The sequence below is a fragment of the Chiloscyllium plagiosum genome, chromosome 17 (genome assembly GCF_004010195.1).
Source record: "Chiloscyllium plagiosum isolate BGI_BamShark_2017 chromosome 17, ASM401019v2, whole genome shotgun sequence".
In the NCBI taxonomy this organism is placed as follows: Eukaryota; Metazoa; Chordata; class Chondrichthyes; order Orectolobiformes; family Hemiscylliidae; genus Chiloscyllium; species Chiloscyllium plagiosum.
This window is the reverse complement of record NC_057726.1, coordinates 52,927,346-52,944,613: the sequence shown is the minus strand read 5'-3', so window position 1 is coordinate 52,944,613 and position 17,268 is coordinate 52,927,346. Positions and strand designations below refer to the sequence as shown.

Below are 17,268 nucleotides of genomic sequence, written 5' to 3'. Positions count from 1 at the left end.
TGCACTCCAAGGTCTCTTTGTTCAGCAACACTCCCTAGGACCTTACGATTAAGAGTATAAGTCCTACTAAGATTTGCTTTCCCAAAATGCAGCATCTCACATTTATCTGAATTAATATCCATCTGCCACTTCTCAGTCCATTGGCCCATCTGGTCAAGATCCTGTTGTAATCTGAGGTAACCTTCTTTGCTATACCTCTAATTTTGGTGTCATCTGCAAACTTACTAACTATACCTCTTATGCTCACATCCAAATCATTTATATAAATGATAAAAAGTAGAGGACCCAGCACAAATCCTTGTGGCACTCCACTGGTCACAGGCCTCCACCACCACCCTCTGTTTTCTACCTTTGAACCAGTTCTGTATCCAAATGGCTAGTTCTCCTTGTATTCTGTAAGATCTAACCTTGCTAACCAGTCTCCCACAGGGAACCTTGTCGAACGCCTTACTGAAGTCCATATAGATCACATCTACCACTCTGCCCTCATCCATCCTCTTTATTACTTCTTCAAAAAACTCGATCAAGTTTGTGAGACATGATTTCCCATGCACAAAGCCATGTTGACTATCTGTAATCAGTCCTTGCCTTTCCAAATACATGTACGTCCTGTCCCTCAGGAGGATGTGTTCCATGATCTGTGACTCAAGGACACAATTGCACTTTGAGTTCGCCTTCACCTGCCAGTTGTAGAGAAGGTAGTTGAATCATCCATTGTTTGCCTGTCAATTGGTTGCCCATTGTCTTCAAGGGAATTTGAAGTCAGGGTTGTCTGCTGTTTTGGAGGAGCAGGTTACATAGTACCAGGTTAAAATCACATAGTACCAGGTTATAGTCCAGCAGGTTTATTTGGAGGCACTAGCTTCTGAAGCACTGCTTCCTCATCAGGCAGTGGTCACAACTGCGCAATGAAGAAACAGCGCTCCGAAAGCTAATGCCTCCAAAAGTCACAAAAGGAGACATTAAGACTGGTGACAAAAGCTTGGTCAAAGAGATACATTTTGTAAAGGTTTACTGGAAGTTAAAGAAGTTAGGGGCAGAATCACAAAGCTAGGCCTTGGCAGTTAAAAGCATGACAATCATTGGCAGAGCAAAAACAATAGGACATGTACAGAGGGGTGAGGGATTGCAGCAAACATTTAAAGAATCGTAGAGTTTCTGAATGTAGTATGCAATTATCAGTGAGTATGAATCCACAGGTAAAACAGTTGTTGCATGATGCTATGGGTCACGTTTTCCACAGTAACCATTTTAGCAATGCAAAATTTTGCTCATATTAGCATTATGGCAAAGACCCTGCAGGGCAACTCCAGACAGAGAGGACTTGTCTGAGTGCACAATAGACTTTTAAAGATGACATAAGCACAAGGGACGCTGGTCTTTTTTGGCAAATATCTGCAGAGTGGCAAGTTATTCTGGAATGGTGTATGGTAAGATGTGATGCTGCACCCCCCTTTATCTTATGACCTTCAACTTTTCTGACTAGTGCATTATGTGGCTTTTTATTAATTGATATTTGGAGGTCCTTGCAAATCACATCAACCACACTACTTTCATCTCTGTTATCCCATCATAAAAATCTCAATCAAGTTGAGTAAATATGATTTGCCGTCATCACATCTCTGTGGATTGAAAAAGTATTGCCATTCCATCTGCAATTTCCACCCTTAATTCCCACAGTTTCATTTCATCTTTCAATATAGTCCTTATGCTTTCTGATACCCTAGAGATTCTACCCCACCAATATGTAAAGTGAGACACTTATCACTGTCAAGAAGCATGGTGGAATATGGTTCTGCTTTGGCTTGTGGCTTCATGCAGGTTTGGAGCCCAGTTTTTCCAATGTGGAAGTGGTGACCAACTCTATGAAGATAGTTGAGGATCAAAACATGATGCAGTGGCTAGTGGCTGAAGTCTCATCTTCCATTTCAACACAGGGCAAAACCACTCAAAGTCTGAGTGGATGCTATAGCTGATATCATGAACTCCGGGCTTGTTGCCATGCAAGCCCTGACTGCTGCCAGCATTACTGTGGACACCAACATACAATGGGGGTTCACAGGATTACAAAGGTCCAGCAATCCGTGCTTCAACAAATTGTGGATTGTTGAGGGGCTGCTGCAATGAAGAGTGTAGCTCCACAGAGCACAAGTCTGCTACCTCCCCCCAGGTGACCACATTCATGCTTACTCCACTGCCACTTAGGCAATGCCCCTGCTGTTGCCTGTTTGTGAGCTAAGACCACTATCACCTATACTGAGGTAGTGAAGTCCAAACCCAAGCCCTCAAGGCTCCTTGGGATGGGCTTGCAAGGCTACCTGCTGACTGAAAGTCAACAGCCTTCCACAGCAAGGTTTAGCTATTGGGAGTACTAAAACATGCAGAAAACACGTATTAATGGAATGAATAGTTGAGTTTTACATGTGTCATTGGAAATGCTGGGGGATAAAGCTGTTACAAAATGAATGGATTGTGGCATCTTTTATTTTCAGATTTTGGTCAAGGATATTGTGATAGTTGATTTTAAAAAAGGGATAGAAAGATGAGGAATTGTAGAGCAATAACGATATGAGATATTTTCAAGGGAAGCACTATCTGATGAGATGTTTAGAATGAGGAAGTCCTGGATGCCACCTTCTTCCATCTCCACCGACACGACGCTCCCCGCCACCACACCCAGCTTCCACCACCACACCCCCCAAACTTCCCACTTCCCACTCACCATCACTTTCTTCCTGAGAACTTGGTGGAATTTGATTACACGCTGCTGTGAGTATTGGTGGGCACTGAGAAGTGGCCTGGGCAGGGGAACTACTTTTTAAGAATATTGACTTGCTGTGACTGTATGTGCATTGGCCACATATAGTCAGGTGGCAGGGGGAAGTCAGGAGATCCATGTACAATGGGTAGTCCTTGAACCAGAATGTGACATTTTACTGCCAATATAGCTCAAATTGTGGGACTGGATAAAAACATTCACCACACTTATGCTCGTGCATGGTCACACACCAACTACATGTTCAGGGGAGTGTAACCCTTGTGATTCTAGTACATCTCCTCAATGAGATGTAGTACCCACAGAGCCACACGCCTGCAGCTGATGGCTCAGCCATCACTGAAAATACAACTACTTGAGCAAAGCCTGCTTTTCCTACTTCTCTCTGGTTAGTGAGAAAACAATGAAATCCTCATTCCTCACATAAAGGACCTCAAAGATCTCCCGGATGCAGCAATTCCCAATCAACTGAGAGACATTGACAATGTCATCAACAACATATCCTTAGGAGTACAAATTGAGGGTAACAATGTCATTAATATCCACTAACAGGGCGATTCTAATCTGAATCCCTGTCTTTAGATCCGGTTAGAGAAGGTGGCTTGGTCACTGCTCCTGCCTGAGGTGGTGATAGAAAAAGTGCTGAGAACCTTTGGTAGATGCAGCTTTCTGTTAACAGTCCTCCCTCCTTCTTCTTCCAGATGCAGCGTTTCCTTTTTGCTGTCCATGCTGCATCTCCTCGTGGTACTGAAGTCCAATATGAACTACAACTGTAGCACACATGACTGAGAAAAAGCTTTCTGCTCAGTGGCCACAATAATCCACTTTACTCCTTGCAAAGGGTGAGCACCACTCCCTACTGACCAAAATGGTTGTATGAGTTGCTTCAGCAACACAACACACATATGACGCCCCGTAATTGTCAGAAATTGTCAGAAGAACATCAAAAGTGCCTTAATGGAAAGGCTTTTAAATTGCACTAATGAGGAGTGAGGGTCCCTCACATGGTTACATTTTTATCCTTTCTGGCCTCTTGTGACAATGAAATCAGTAGCTTTACGGAGCCCAATTTTAGACCTGATGAATTTACTAGACATCAGAAATGACTTGCAGAAGTTATCAATCCAAGTGCAACTTTTTGATGTTGCCGTGAGGAGTTTGCAAGCTCGGATCTCAACAAATTTTCATTTTTTTATTGAAGCACATTAAAATAGATGCAAGAACAGCAGCTGTTACCAGTTCCCTGTTGACCGAACTGCCCCAGTAATTTGCTTGTGAAATATTATAAGGTTATTGAGGTGACAGAGATATATATATAAAGAACACTGCAATTGGAGAGTGAAGGTGGAATGAGAGGAAGGGGATAAAGAAAGCTTTTCTGTTATCAGTAGCTAGAAAGCAGAGCTGTCAATTTGACTCCAACCGCAGCCACGGGAGTGAGGGAAGATGGTAACAGACCTATGACAACATCAATAATAATGAGAACTAACTTCGGATGCACATGGATGGCCTCTGCTGAGTCACAGTGGTCGATGCAGAAACAGCAGCTGTGGATGACTGTGGGATATCACTGTGGGAGCTCCCTGCTCTTTTACCCCAGAGGGTGGGACACTGAGGTAAAATGATGAAAGCAGCATTCACGTACATGAAAGAAAGACTTTCATTTCTGTAGAATCTTTCACAGCCTCATGACATTCCAAGGTATCTCACACCTATCATTACGTGGTATCAAATTTAGTCACAGTTGCAATGTCAGAGATACTGTAAAACTGTGTGTATTGTTTGGACCCACAACAGCAATGAAATAAATGACTGGGTAATCTTTTTCTGGAAAAATTCCCTTTCCTTTTTTCAAAACAATTTCATAGGATCCTTATTACAACAATAACCTGCATTGACATAACATATTTAATGCTATAAAAGATGTTTCACAGCAATGTGACCAGACAAAGTGATACCCCATTTGGTCAAAATGGTAGGCTTTAAGCAACATCTAAAATGAAGAGAGAGAACAGAGAATTTTAGAGAGGGCATTCCAATCTGTCGGGCCCAGGCAGCTGGAAGTGTGGGTATGTTAAGAGATGTTCAAGCATTCAAAATTGGAGGAACAGGGAGATATAGGAAAAGGATAGGGCTGAAGAAAGTTATTAAGAAAATGAGGGGACAGACCATGTAGCAACTTGAAAATTTAAATTGTGGCCTTGTCAGATTTGACATCAAAATAGATCTGAGAGCGCAGGAGTGATGAATGATAGAACTTACCCTGACTTAAGAGGAAGCTTTCTCTTAGTACTGCACTGGTGATTTTTGTACTCAAGTCTTATTTGTGGGTAAGCATAATAGCTGAGGCACAGCTGTTATCAAACTACTTTAATGAAGAAGGGCTTATGCCCGAAACGTCGATTCTCCTATTCCTTGGATGCTGCCTGACCTGCTGCACTTTTCCAGCAACACATTTTCAGCTACTTTAATGGGTATTGTTGAATGCAGACAAAAAGGGCTGGTGCCAATGTTTGAGTGACCACCTTTACCAACTCCCTGTGCTTGTGACCATTGATGAAGAAGCAAAATACTAAATTGGATCTGAGAAGCAGGGTAACCAACGGACCAGTTGTCAGAAAACTCACAGGATTGGTTAGAAAATCAGTTTTTTACTAGGCCCATTGTAACTTTCCATTGACATCAATTGGACAGAAGGTGAAATCAGCATTAGACCTGTTCTAAGGGCCATTTCTTTGATTCCTGGCAGCTGAGGAACAATGCTCAGGAATAATGAAGGAGGGTAATAGTGAGTGACACTTCAGGGGGATTGGATTCATTCACTGGCAAGGGGAAGAGTTCAGTCACTGGTGAGGGAGCCACTGGATGAGCATTAAAGTTAGGTTAAGAATACCGCAGTTTTATTGATCTGCCTTATCTACAGCTAACAACCTGTAAACTCATTGCCTGCACATTTACATCTCAGAAAAGTAGCTCAGTCACAGCAAACGTCAGTTTAGGGTCCTAGATTTTGCCCTGTGATGTTACATGAGGAGCAATTAGCATTTGCAACTAGTCCAATAGCCAATGTCATGTCATTGTAGCTTACAATTCCCTATTAAAGCACTGCTCAAATTTTAAATAACTCTTTGCATAGGGAAGCCTGGTCACCATGTGAGTCAGGTAACTGACAGTAAAATGCCACAATTTCTATTTCAGTTAAGGATGATATCAAATCAATATAATTTGATAATCCCATAATGTATTTAAATCACACATCTGGTTAAACGTTTAATTGTGTAAAGAATTTTTTTTGAAAACCTCCTGCTTTTGTGGGTTTGTGGCTCAGCATGTTCAAACAAACAAATGATTGATCATGTGAAACTGGCTGCAGAAGACAATCCATTTTAAAAAAATTAAGACAATATCTAGCCTTAATGAGCAAATTAGCATGAGAGTGGACCCTGGAATTACATTGATAATGGCTGCTGTTACTGTCAAGTGGTTTCAGTCACAGAAATATTTACATATGCAGCCAGCCTAACCCATACTGATTTGTCTTCTGTGTCAACATCTTGATGTCTTTGTGAATCTTTTAATTCTGAAACATTTCGGTTATCGTGTCACACCACAATCCCGTTATGCCTTAATATCCTCTACTGCGACACCGCTCAATATCCTCTACTGTCATACCTCAATATTCTCTACTGTCATATCTACTGTCATACCTCAATATTCTCTACTGTCATACCTCAATATCCTCTACTGTCATACCTCAATGAGACCCTAAGAAGCAGGAGCAATAGTAGGCTGTTCAACCCATCATATCTACTCCACTATTCAATGAGATTATGGCTGATTTGATAATCCTCAACTTTGCTACTTTTTCCAAATCCCTAGATTCCCTTACTGATTAAAAATTGTCTGTTTTGGCCCTGAATAAATTTCATAATTCAGCCTCAGCGGTTCTACAGTTTCGAATTCCACTGCTTCACAACCCTCTGGCAAAAAAAACAATACTCTTCATCTCTGTGTTCAATTATGAAGTCATGCCCCGGTGTTAGACTCTCCCAAAAGAGAAACAACCTCTCTGTATTTAATCTGTAAAGCCCATTAAGCTTATATTTTCAATAAAGTCTCCTCCTATTCTCCCAGGAACCGCAAATTCCTCTGTGCTGTGGCTTTCTGCAGTCTTTCCCCATTTAAATAATGCTCTTCCATTCATCCTGCTTTCTTTGATCATTGGAGTAAACAACTGACTTATCCTCCAGTCTTTCACATCAATAACCTCCAGTGTGATACATGAATATTCTTCATGTCATGCAGTATTGTCCTTCAGGGTGGCACATCTTTACCCTCCAGTGTGGCATTTAATTAACCCCTAATATAAAGTGCTTTGACAATCTGTCCCTTCCTAGGGTATTTCCATGCATGCCATTTAATGTGGAACAACAACAGTAGAAAACATAAGAGTACAAATTAATCTGAATATACATCACTAAAGTTATATATATATATGGTTTATATAAAGGGTGTTTGATAAGGTTCCCCATGATAGGCTATTGTACAAAATATGGAGGCATGGGATTGAAGGTGATTTAGCGCTTTGGATCAGAAATTGGCTAGCTGAAGGAAGACAGAGGGTGGTGGTTGGTGGAAATGTTTATCCTGGAGTTCAGTTACTAGTGGTATACTGCAAGGATCTGTTTTGGGCCACTGCTGTTTGTCATTTTTATAAATGACCTGGATGAGGGCATAGAAGGATGGGTTCGTAAATTTGCGGATGACATTAAGGTCAGTAGAGTTGTGGATAGTGCAGAAGAATGTTGTAGGTTACAGAGGGACATAGATAAGCTGCAGAATGTGTTGAGAGATGGCAAATGGAGTTTAATGTGGAAAAGTGTGAGGTGATTCACTTTGGACCGAGCAACAGGAATGCAGAATACAAGGCTAATGGTAAAATTCTTGGTAGTATAGGTGAGCAGAGCGAGCCCGGTGTCCGTGTACATAGATCCCTGAAAGTTACCACCCAGATTGATAGAGCTGTTAAGAAGTCATACGGTGTGTTAGCTTTTATTAGTAGAGGGATCAAATTTCGGAACCATGAGGTCATGCTGCAGATGTACAAAACTCTGATGCAGCCATACTTGGAGCATTGCATGCAGTTCTGATCACCATGTTATAGGAAGGAGTGGAAGCTTTGGAAAGAGTTCAGAGGAGACTTATTAGGTTGTTGCCTGGTATGGAGGGAATGTCTTATGAGGAAAGGCTGAGGGAATTGAGGCTGTTTTTGTTGGAGAGAAGAAAATTGAGAGGTGATTTAATTGAGATAGATAAGATAATCAGAGGGTTAGATAGGGTGGACAGTGAGAGCCTTTTTCCTCAGATGGTGATGGCTAGCATGAGGAGGCATAGCTTTAAATTGAGGGATGATAGATAAAGGACAGATGTCAGAGGTAGTTTCTTTACTCAGAGAGTATTAGGGACGTGGAACGCACTGCCTGCAACAATAGTAGACTCGCCAAATTTAAGGGCATTTGTGTGTGGGCTCTGCCCACACTGTATCAAAGTGTTTACCACGCTTTTCTGCAAAAGAGACTCTGTTCATATTGACAAGGTCCATAAATGTTGTGCCAAAATGGTGGTGCACATAATGTTGAATTTTCCTAGTCCTGTGGTGACAGGCTTTGAGGTGGTGGATGGCAGTAGATCCAAGTCAGGTTGGTTCCCTGATGCAACCTCACCACTGGAGAGGTTTCTCCACTGGCCTGGGAAGTGAATTGGTGGGCCACTACATATAAGCAGGCAGGCAATTTACAAACTTCCAGCCCCAGTTAGGACCCAGGTTGTGTCCGATTCCACGAAGGCAGCCTCCCTGCACCAGGAAGGAGACCCAGCGATGCTGGAGGTTCCATTCCACCATGGAAAAGGGGTGAGAAAAGGCCGTGCCCTCAAACCAAACACTTCTGCTAGAAGGTCATACCTCTCTTAGACTCTGTGAGATTCTCATTTAGAATTAAACATCCAGTGGTGTCTCCATGTTGTTACACTCCTCATCTTTTCCCACCTGCCTCAACAGGCTGAGCCTGCCAACCCTCTGACTGGAGAACACACAATTAAAAGGACACCATGGGAAGTTTGCTCAGCCAGTCGCCCTCTCAAGTATGGTCTCAAGGGCTCCTACCTGTCCCAATGCTGGGAATCCAGAAGGGTCTGGGAACATTCTGCCTTCATTGTTTGCTTAAAAACACAGAGCAGCTTGAATTATATTTCTTAGAAATGAGAGTTTAATGGGAGATAGTGGAATAAATAGGGAACATCATTAGGAGAATCTGGAACATCAACTCAACATTGGAACTAAGTCAGTTAGAGGTGAATTCAGGGAAAATGTCTTTACATAAAGGCTTGTGGTTGGAAAACGTTGTCCCCAGAACGTCCTCAATTTGAAATGATTAAATCAGAAAAAGATACAGTACTTACTTCAAAAGTAAGGGCTAGATAGAAAGGCTAGAAATTTGGAACTTAACAATTAAGTACTTGTACGATTAACTAAATGGACTCATTCTATTTCTATGAGAGAAGCACCAAATGGAAATCAGAAGCTGTCCCATTGGAAAAGTGAGAAAACTTAGTCAAGAACTTAACATTTTTTAAGATTTATTCAGAACTTACACATCTGGAGAAATGACATAGTCTAAAGTCTATGCTTTATAAGACATCTCACAATGCTTTCAGTGATGTGTTGATGAGGCACCAACACAGACATTTGTAGTATTACCAACCAAGGAAAACTCTTGGTAGGGAATTAATGTTAATTATTTCCCTTCTTTCTCTTTCCTCAAAACCACCTGCCAGCCTGCAGTAAATGTTTTTCTTGCTGCCTGGATGTAAAACTGATATTGCTGAATGGCTGTGCATTAAAGTTTCCACTGATTTTAGTGGATGTATATCACAGAATCACAGAATTGTTGCTGAGCAAAGAAGGACATGCAGCCCGTATTGCCTGCACTAGTTCTGTTACCTAGTGCCAATCTCTGACCTTTTCCCCATATTTCTAAACACCATTACCATCCAAAAAATTATCCAGTGCCCTCTTGAACCTGCCTCCACCAAATTTCCAGACAGTGCATTCAATACCTTAACTACTTGCTGTGGGAAAAAGTTTTTTTCTCAAATCACACTTGCTTCTTTTAAATCTACACCATCTTTTTCTTGTTTCTTTCACAAGTGGTAGCAGCTATTCCCCATCTACTCTATCCAGCCTGCTTTTGAAAATCTCTATCAACTTTCACAATAGGTGCCGTGTCAGCTCAGATAATATATTGAAGGGGTGAGGTTAAAGTTTGTTTGTCTGTGCCCCAATGTTCAGACTGATTCTATTCTAAAAAAGGGATTTACAGAATCTTACATGGATTCATGCAGTTTTTGCACAAAATAAAACAAAATTCTGCAAGTATAAATTCACCGCACAAACTTATGTGTGTGTGCATGTGGGAGTGGTGGGGGTGTTAGCGGCAAGAGTGTGTAGTGCAGTGGGGTCACATGTAGTGTGACAGGAACCCAAGGTCCCAGTTGAGGCCATCCCCATGGGTACTGAACTTGGCTATCAACCTCTGCTGGTGGCAACTTTGTGTTGTTGCCTGCCCCGAAGTCTGCCTTGAGGATGGTCACCCGAGGATCTGAAGCCAAATGTCCCAGACCGCTGAAGTGTTCTCCAACTGTTGATTGTTGTGCAGTGTCCATTCATCCATTGTTGCAGCCTCTACTCAGTCTCGCCAATGTACCATACTTCAGGACATCCTTGCCTCTGGCGTATGAGGTAGACAACGTTGGCCAAGTCACATGAGTACCTGCCATGTACATTGTGGGCGGTGACCCCACATGTAATGGTGATATCTGTGTTGACACTCTGACACATCTTGCAGCATCTGCCGTGTCAGGGTTGTATTGTGTTGTCCTGAAAGCCAGGCAGTTTGCTGCGAACACTGATCTGTTTGAGTTTTGGTGGTTGTTTAAAGGTAAGAAGTGGAGTTGTGGGGAAGGTCTTGACGAAGTGCTCATCCTCATTGATAATGTGTTGCAGGTCACGAAGAACATGGCATAGTTTTTCAGCTCCTGGGAAATACTCGACAATGAAGGGTACCTGTCAGTTGCAACTCGTGTCTGTCTCTGAGGAGATCATTATGGTTTCTCACTGTGGCAAGTCTGAGCTAGCAGTCGATAAGTTGAGCATCGTACTCCGTTGTTATGAGGGCATCCTTGAATACTTCCAAGTGTCTCCTCACGTTACTCCTCATCTGAACAGATCCTGTGTATGCATAGGGCTTATCCGTAGGGGATAGCTGTTTTAATATGCCTCGCGTGGAAGCTGGAGAAGTGTAGCATTGTGAGGTTTTCTGTGGGTTTGCAGTAGAGTGAGGTGCTGAGGTGCCCATCCTTGATGGAGATGCATATGTCTAAGAATCAGACAGATACTTAAGCGTAGTCCTTAGTGAGTTTGATGGTGGGATGAAACCCGTTGATATCACTGTATAGATGTTTCAGTGACTCCTCGCCATGGGTCCCAAGGAAGAAAATGTTGTCAATATACTTGATGTATAGTGTTGGTTGGACATCCTGCATAGAGAAGACATCTTGTTTGAACCTGTGCATGAAAATGTTGGTATATTGGGGTGCAAATTTTGTCCCCATGGCTGTTTCGTGTGTCTGGATGAAAAATTGGTGTCAGAGGTGAAGACGTTGTGGTCAAGGATAAAGCGGATGAGTTGTAGGACAGTGCTCGGAGGTTGGCAGTTGTTGGTGTCAAGTACTGAGGCTGTTGCAATGATGCCATCATTGTGGGGGATGCTGGTGTAAAGTGCTGTTACGTCCATTGTGATGATGAATGTTCCCAGTTCGACTGGTCCATGGGTGCTGAGTTTCTGTAGTGTCGTGACAGAAGCTGGGGGTCCCCTGTACAATGGGTTTCAAAATGCCTTTGACATAGCCAGAGAGGTTCTCACACAGGGTCCCAATGCCTCAAATGATTGGATGTCTTGCCGTGTTGGCTTTGTGTATTGTCGGAATTCAGTAGGAGTTACCTATACGAGAAATATGTGGGAAGAGGGCACGTAGGGAACTCTGAAGGACTGGATCCAAAGACCTGATCAATATGTTTAGTTCACGGGTATGCTCTTTGGTCAGATTGGCTGGTAATTGCCTTGTTATTCAGTTGTCGGTACACTTCGTGCAGTAAGCTGTTCTACTCTGAATGACAATGGCTCCTCCTTTATCTGCTAGTTTGATGACAATGTTGCGATTGGATTTGAGAGCATGGATAGCATTCAGTTGTGATCGGGTGATGTTTTGTTCTACCTTGTGTGTGCAGGTGATGAATCTGGCATTTATATATTTCCTGACGGTTTGACCTCTGGTGGGGTCCAAGTTGACTCCTTCTTTGGTTGCCCCTCTACCAATCCCTGTGATGACTGTTCCAGTTCTCGGTGGGCTCATTGGGAGAATTCTCAGAGACTCATTCATCTGATGAATTCCTCCGTGTCTGCTGCAAGACCCACAGGGTCCATTTTGATGGTGGGGCAGAAATTGAGACCCCTGCTAAGAACTTCAATCTTTTCTGGTTAAAGGGTGTGGGAGTTGATAAGTTGACAATCGACTTCCCCGTGGTGATAACGTTTTCCATGGTGGTGCCAGAGCAGGCTTGGCTACTATAGACAAGCCCACGTACACATAGGATCTGTTCAGGTGAGGAGGAACTTGGAAGTACTCAAGGATACCCTCATGACAATGGGGTACGATGCTCAACTCATCGACTGCCAGTCCCGACGTGCCACAGCAGGAAACCGTAACGACCTTCACAGGAGACAGACACGGGTAGCAGCCAACAGGGTATCCTTCATTGTCAGTATTTCCCAGGAGCTGAAAAACTATGCTACATTCATCGCAGCCTGCAACACATTATCGATGAGGATGAGCACCTCGCCAAGATCTTCCCCACACCTCCACTTTTCGCCTTTAAACAAACACCAAACCTCAAACAGATCATTGTTCGCAGCAAACTGCCCAGCTTTCAGGACAACTTTATACAACCCTGACACGGCAGGCACTGCAAAAGGGACACCACCCACCATGGACATGGCACGTACTCATGTAACTTGGCCAACATTGTCTATCTCGTACGTTGCAGGCAAAGATGCCCTGAAGCATGGTATATTTGTGAGACCAAGTAGAGGCTATGGCAATGGATGAGTGGACACTGCACAACAATCACAAGCCAGGAGTGTTCCCTCCCAGTTGGGGAACACTTCAGTGATCCAGCACATTTGGCTTCGGACCTTCGGGTGACCATCCTCCAAGGTGGACTTCGGGACAGGCAACAACACAAAGTGGCCAAGCAGAGGCTGATAGCCAATTTCAGTACCCATGGGGTTGGCCTCAACTGGGACCTTGGGTTTATGTCACACTACAGATGACCTGACTGCATTGCAACACACACACACACACACACACACACACACACACACACACACACACACACACACACACACACACACTCAATGCAGACCCTCTCTCATACATAAGCTTTCACACATACACTCCCACACGCATCATCTTACAGACGTATACCCCTTTACACTCACACACATACACATATAGACACTCACTCTCTCACAGACACTCACACACCACCCTCCCCACACACACCCACATATATGTTTGTGGGTTGAATTTGTACTTGCAGAATTACATTTTATTTTGCTCAAAAACTGCATGAATACATGTAAGACTTTGTAAATCCCTTTTTTAGAAATAGAATCAGTCTGAACATTGGGGCACAGACAGACAAACTTTAACTTCACCCCTTCAATGTATTATCTGAGCTGACACAGCACCTATTGTGAAAGTTCGCTTGAGAACTTTTAAAAAAGTTCTGGAATTTACATCTGAAAGAACTGAAACCAACATGGTCATTCTAAAAGATGACTTGGAGGTGCCGGTGTTGAACTGGGGTGGACAAAATTTAAAACCACACAACACCAGGTTATAGTCCAACAGGTTTATTTGGAAGCACTAGCTTTCAAAGCGCTGCTCCATCATCTCATGTAAAAGATGAGAGACTTAACAAACAATGCAGGTCTTTTTCAATATGTCATTTCAGTTGTAAACTTTTGCTATAAATTCTGTGCCTTATGGTCTTATTCTCCACAACCACCCGATGAAGAAGCAGCGCCCTGAAAGCTAGTGTTTCCAAATAAACCTGTTGGACTATAACCTGGTGTTGTGTGATTTTTAACAGTGGAAAAGTGGAATTTCTATGCCTGACCATAAGAACACCAGGAGGACCATCTCCTTGTAGCAAATATCTATAAGCTCACCGGCAAACCGTGTCCAGTTCCTTCACTTCTTCGGCCTCCCCTTCGATATTTTTGGCCAGGCTATCTCCCAACTTCAACAAACATTCAGCAAATCCTTTGTATATGTGATTACATTTCATGCCAGTCGCACCAGCTTCACTGAAGAGGAGAGCTGGAAGTTAAAGTGAAGATCATTACACATATCACAGAGTTAGAATGAGCCTTCAATAATAAACAGTACTTTGAGTACAAACATGACCTGTTTGCATCTGCCACTCTTACTTCTAAGTGATCTTAAACTGTTTTCTTCAAAACAAAACATTTGGTCTAATTTTCTCCCTTATTTACCTCACACTAGTTTAGCTCCTATCCAGTTGAGAAACCCTCCTCAGCAAAGTGACAAGGCTTGAGAAGTTGTAAAATGATCTAGCCTGTGAATGTTTCTTTAAATCACTGCTATTCTCTGCTGGAACAAATGTCTTCCTTTAGAAGTGTTATTTCAAGATTACTTTTGTTCCAACTGAAAGTTGCATTGGCCGCAAAAAGGATTTCTTCATGCTGAGATTGTATAACCAGTGTGAATGCAATAGTCAATATAATACCCCCAGCTAGCAAAGCAGCCATTTGTTTCATGTTATCACACAGGCACAAGCAAGGTTAATATATAATGTTAATTCAAGATGTATACAAGCAGCTTGTGCAGCTGGAAATGAAACATGGGCAGGGGCAGAATTGACCAGAATTAAGTGTCCTAAGGTACTAGTCATTTGCATTGACATGAGTCTAGTTGCATTCAAATAGTAACACAAGAGCTAACTGAGCTAAAAGCTAAGATGGTACTATGAGCAGTCCTAGACACCGCACCTTAGAAATACATAATTTCTGATAAAGTTTGAAGTAGCTTTGCCAGGTTGATACTTTGACTCCATCGAATAAATTGCGAGGAGAGATTACACACACTAGATCTGCTTTTCCTGGAATTTATAATGGTAAAGGATAATTTGATTAAAATGTCAAGATATGTTGGATGTTAGATTGGTTTGAAGGAAACTATTTCTGCTGGTTAGGAAGTCTAGGATTAGGGGGCATTGTATAACAATTGGAATTACTTTGAGGGTGACATCAGAAGAGAAAACATTTCAAGACAGGGTCGTAAAAGTTTGGAAATTTCTTCCATAAATGCTAAATTAATTGTTTATTTTATCTGAGATTGATTGTTTTTGTTCATCAAGTGTATAAAAGGATATGTGATTCACTAGTAGTGTCGCTATCTCTGAGAGAGGTGGCCTGAATTCAGGTCCTACCCATTCCAGAGGTGTGTAATAAAATTTTGTACACGTTATAGGAAATATATCTATAAGGGGGTACATGCTAAAGACAGAGTTAAGTCACAGGTGGCTATAAACTTAAGTAGCACAACAGGCTTGATGGGCAAAGTGGTCTTCTCCTGTTCTTTAGTTCCAACATTTCTAATCCTGAAACAGTTCCCATCAACACAGAGGACAACTCGATGTAAACCTTTCTGAGAGATTAGCAGCAACAAATTACTGTCACTCTTTTCAAAAGCAAAACTAATCAAATACAAGTCATAGAGTCAACATCATTCTGACTACATCCAAATTGGCCAATCGCTCTTTGCCATTTCAAATTTTTAGTAAGGAAAGAGGAACAGTCCCATTTCTGATGAAGGGCATATGCCCAAAACATTGACTCTCCTGCTTCTCGGAAGATGCCTGACCTGCTCTGCTTTTCCTATGCCACCCTTTTCAAGTTGAACAGTCCCACTGGCCTGATGTAGCAATTGTCTGTTCATCACAGTACAGAATACTTTAGGGCCAAGCAGTTGCCTTCAGAATGGATGAATATTTGACTGAGCTGGTCTTGATTCATTTTGCTTACCAAAGCCAAAGAGAATCTACAATACCAAATATTATCACTGAGGAGTCGAGGCATGTAACTTAGCTGGAAAGCTGAAAACTGAAATATAAGATTGCACATTGCCTACTACGAAAGACAGTTACATAATAAGAGAAGAAAAACCTGCTTTTATGTAGCACCTTCAGATTGTCTCCCTGAGTGCATTATATCCATTTAGGTTTCTTAGAAGTGTTGTAATGTAGGTGACATAGTAACCATTTGCTGCAACAAGCTCTCACATGGAACAGTGAGGCAATGACTGGATAATTTGCTCTTCTTAATGGTGTTTGATAAGAAATGAATATTGACCAGGACAGAATGGAGGATTCTCCGATTCTACCTATTCCCTTTTAAATATTGCCTTTAAACCCATCTGGGCAGAATAAACACTGGAATGTGGCCTGATGAATGGCTAATGGAATTTCAAATTAGCAAATTAAAGGTACTGCAATTAGAGAGGCAAAGCAGACTGTGGGAATACAAGCAAACTGTCTCTAGGTAACCAACAAGAGAAACCTCCGGCAGTAGGTGGATAGTTTACTAAAATCAACAGTATAGTGAGTGTCAGCAATAGGGAAAGTCAACCAGTTTGTGAAATATCTAAGGATAAAGGACAAATCTCCAGAGATGCTGTTAAATATGTACAAGACATAGGTATGATCACACCTGCAGTAATGTGTACAGTTCTGCTCACCATTCTACAGCAAGGATGTCCAGATATCAGATGCAACACAGAAAAGTACACCTTGGAACATCTGAGCCATAAAGCGATGTTGAGAAGGCGAGCACAGAAGAACAGACAATTGAGCTGTTATAATTTGTTGGAGAAACCCACAAACTCTAGAAGTAGGGGACATGGTTTAAGCTTAGAAGTGAAAAGGGAGATATCTTAAAAGTTTTGTTCAGAGAGTGTTGAATAATTGTGAAATGGACAGACCAAGAAGGTTAAAAGAAATTCAAGCTAATTAATTAGGTATTTAAGGGAGTGAATGATTGAGTTATAACTATTGCAAGTGCAGTCTTTCCAGTCTTATATATTCCTATATTCCTTTATTCACTCATTCTGCTGGTATGATTTCAGTCATCAATACTACTTTAGAAACAAAAATATATCTTGCAGGATCTTCTGCGCAATTTATATCAGACTGAAATGAACTTTTGCTCTCTGTTAACGCCGCTGGCTGTTGGGCTATGTCACTCGGCATAGTCCCATAAGCAAGAGACAAGTGTTCTGCTCTTTAAACA

At 42.1% G+C, this 17,268-nt stretch overlaps 1 protein-coding gene across 3 annotated transcripts in view; it reads right to left on the bottom strand.

Moving 5' to 3' along the window:
• Positions 1 to 17,268, bottom strand: part of nrn1la (neuritin 1-like a) — a 35,645-nt gene that overhangs the window by 3,395 nt on the left and 14,982 nt on the right. For all 3 annotated transcript variants that reach the window (XM_043707472.1, XM_043707473.1, XM_043707474.1), the window contains exon 2: positions 14,128 to 14,278. In XM_043707472.1, the coding sequence (XP_043563407.1) occupies positions 14,128 to 14,278 (151 nt within the window). The remainder of the gene's footprint in view (positions 1 to 14,127; positions 14,279 to 17,268) is intronic.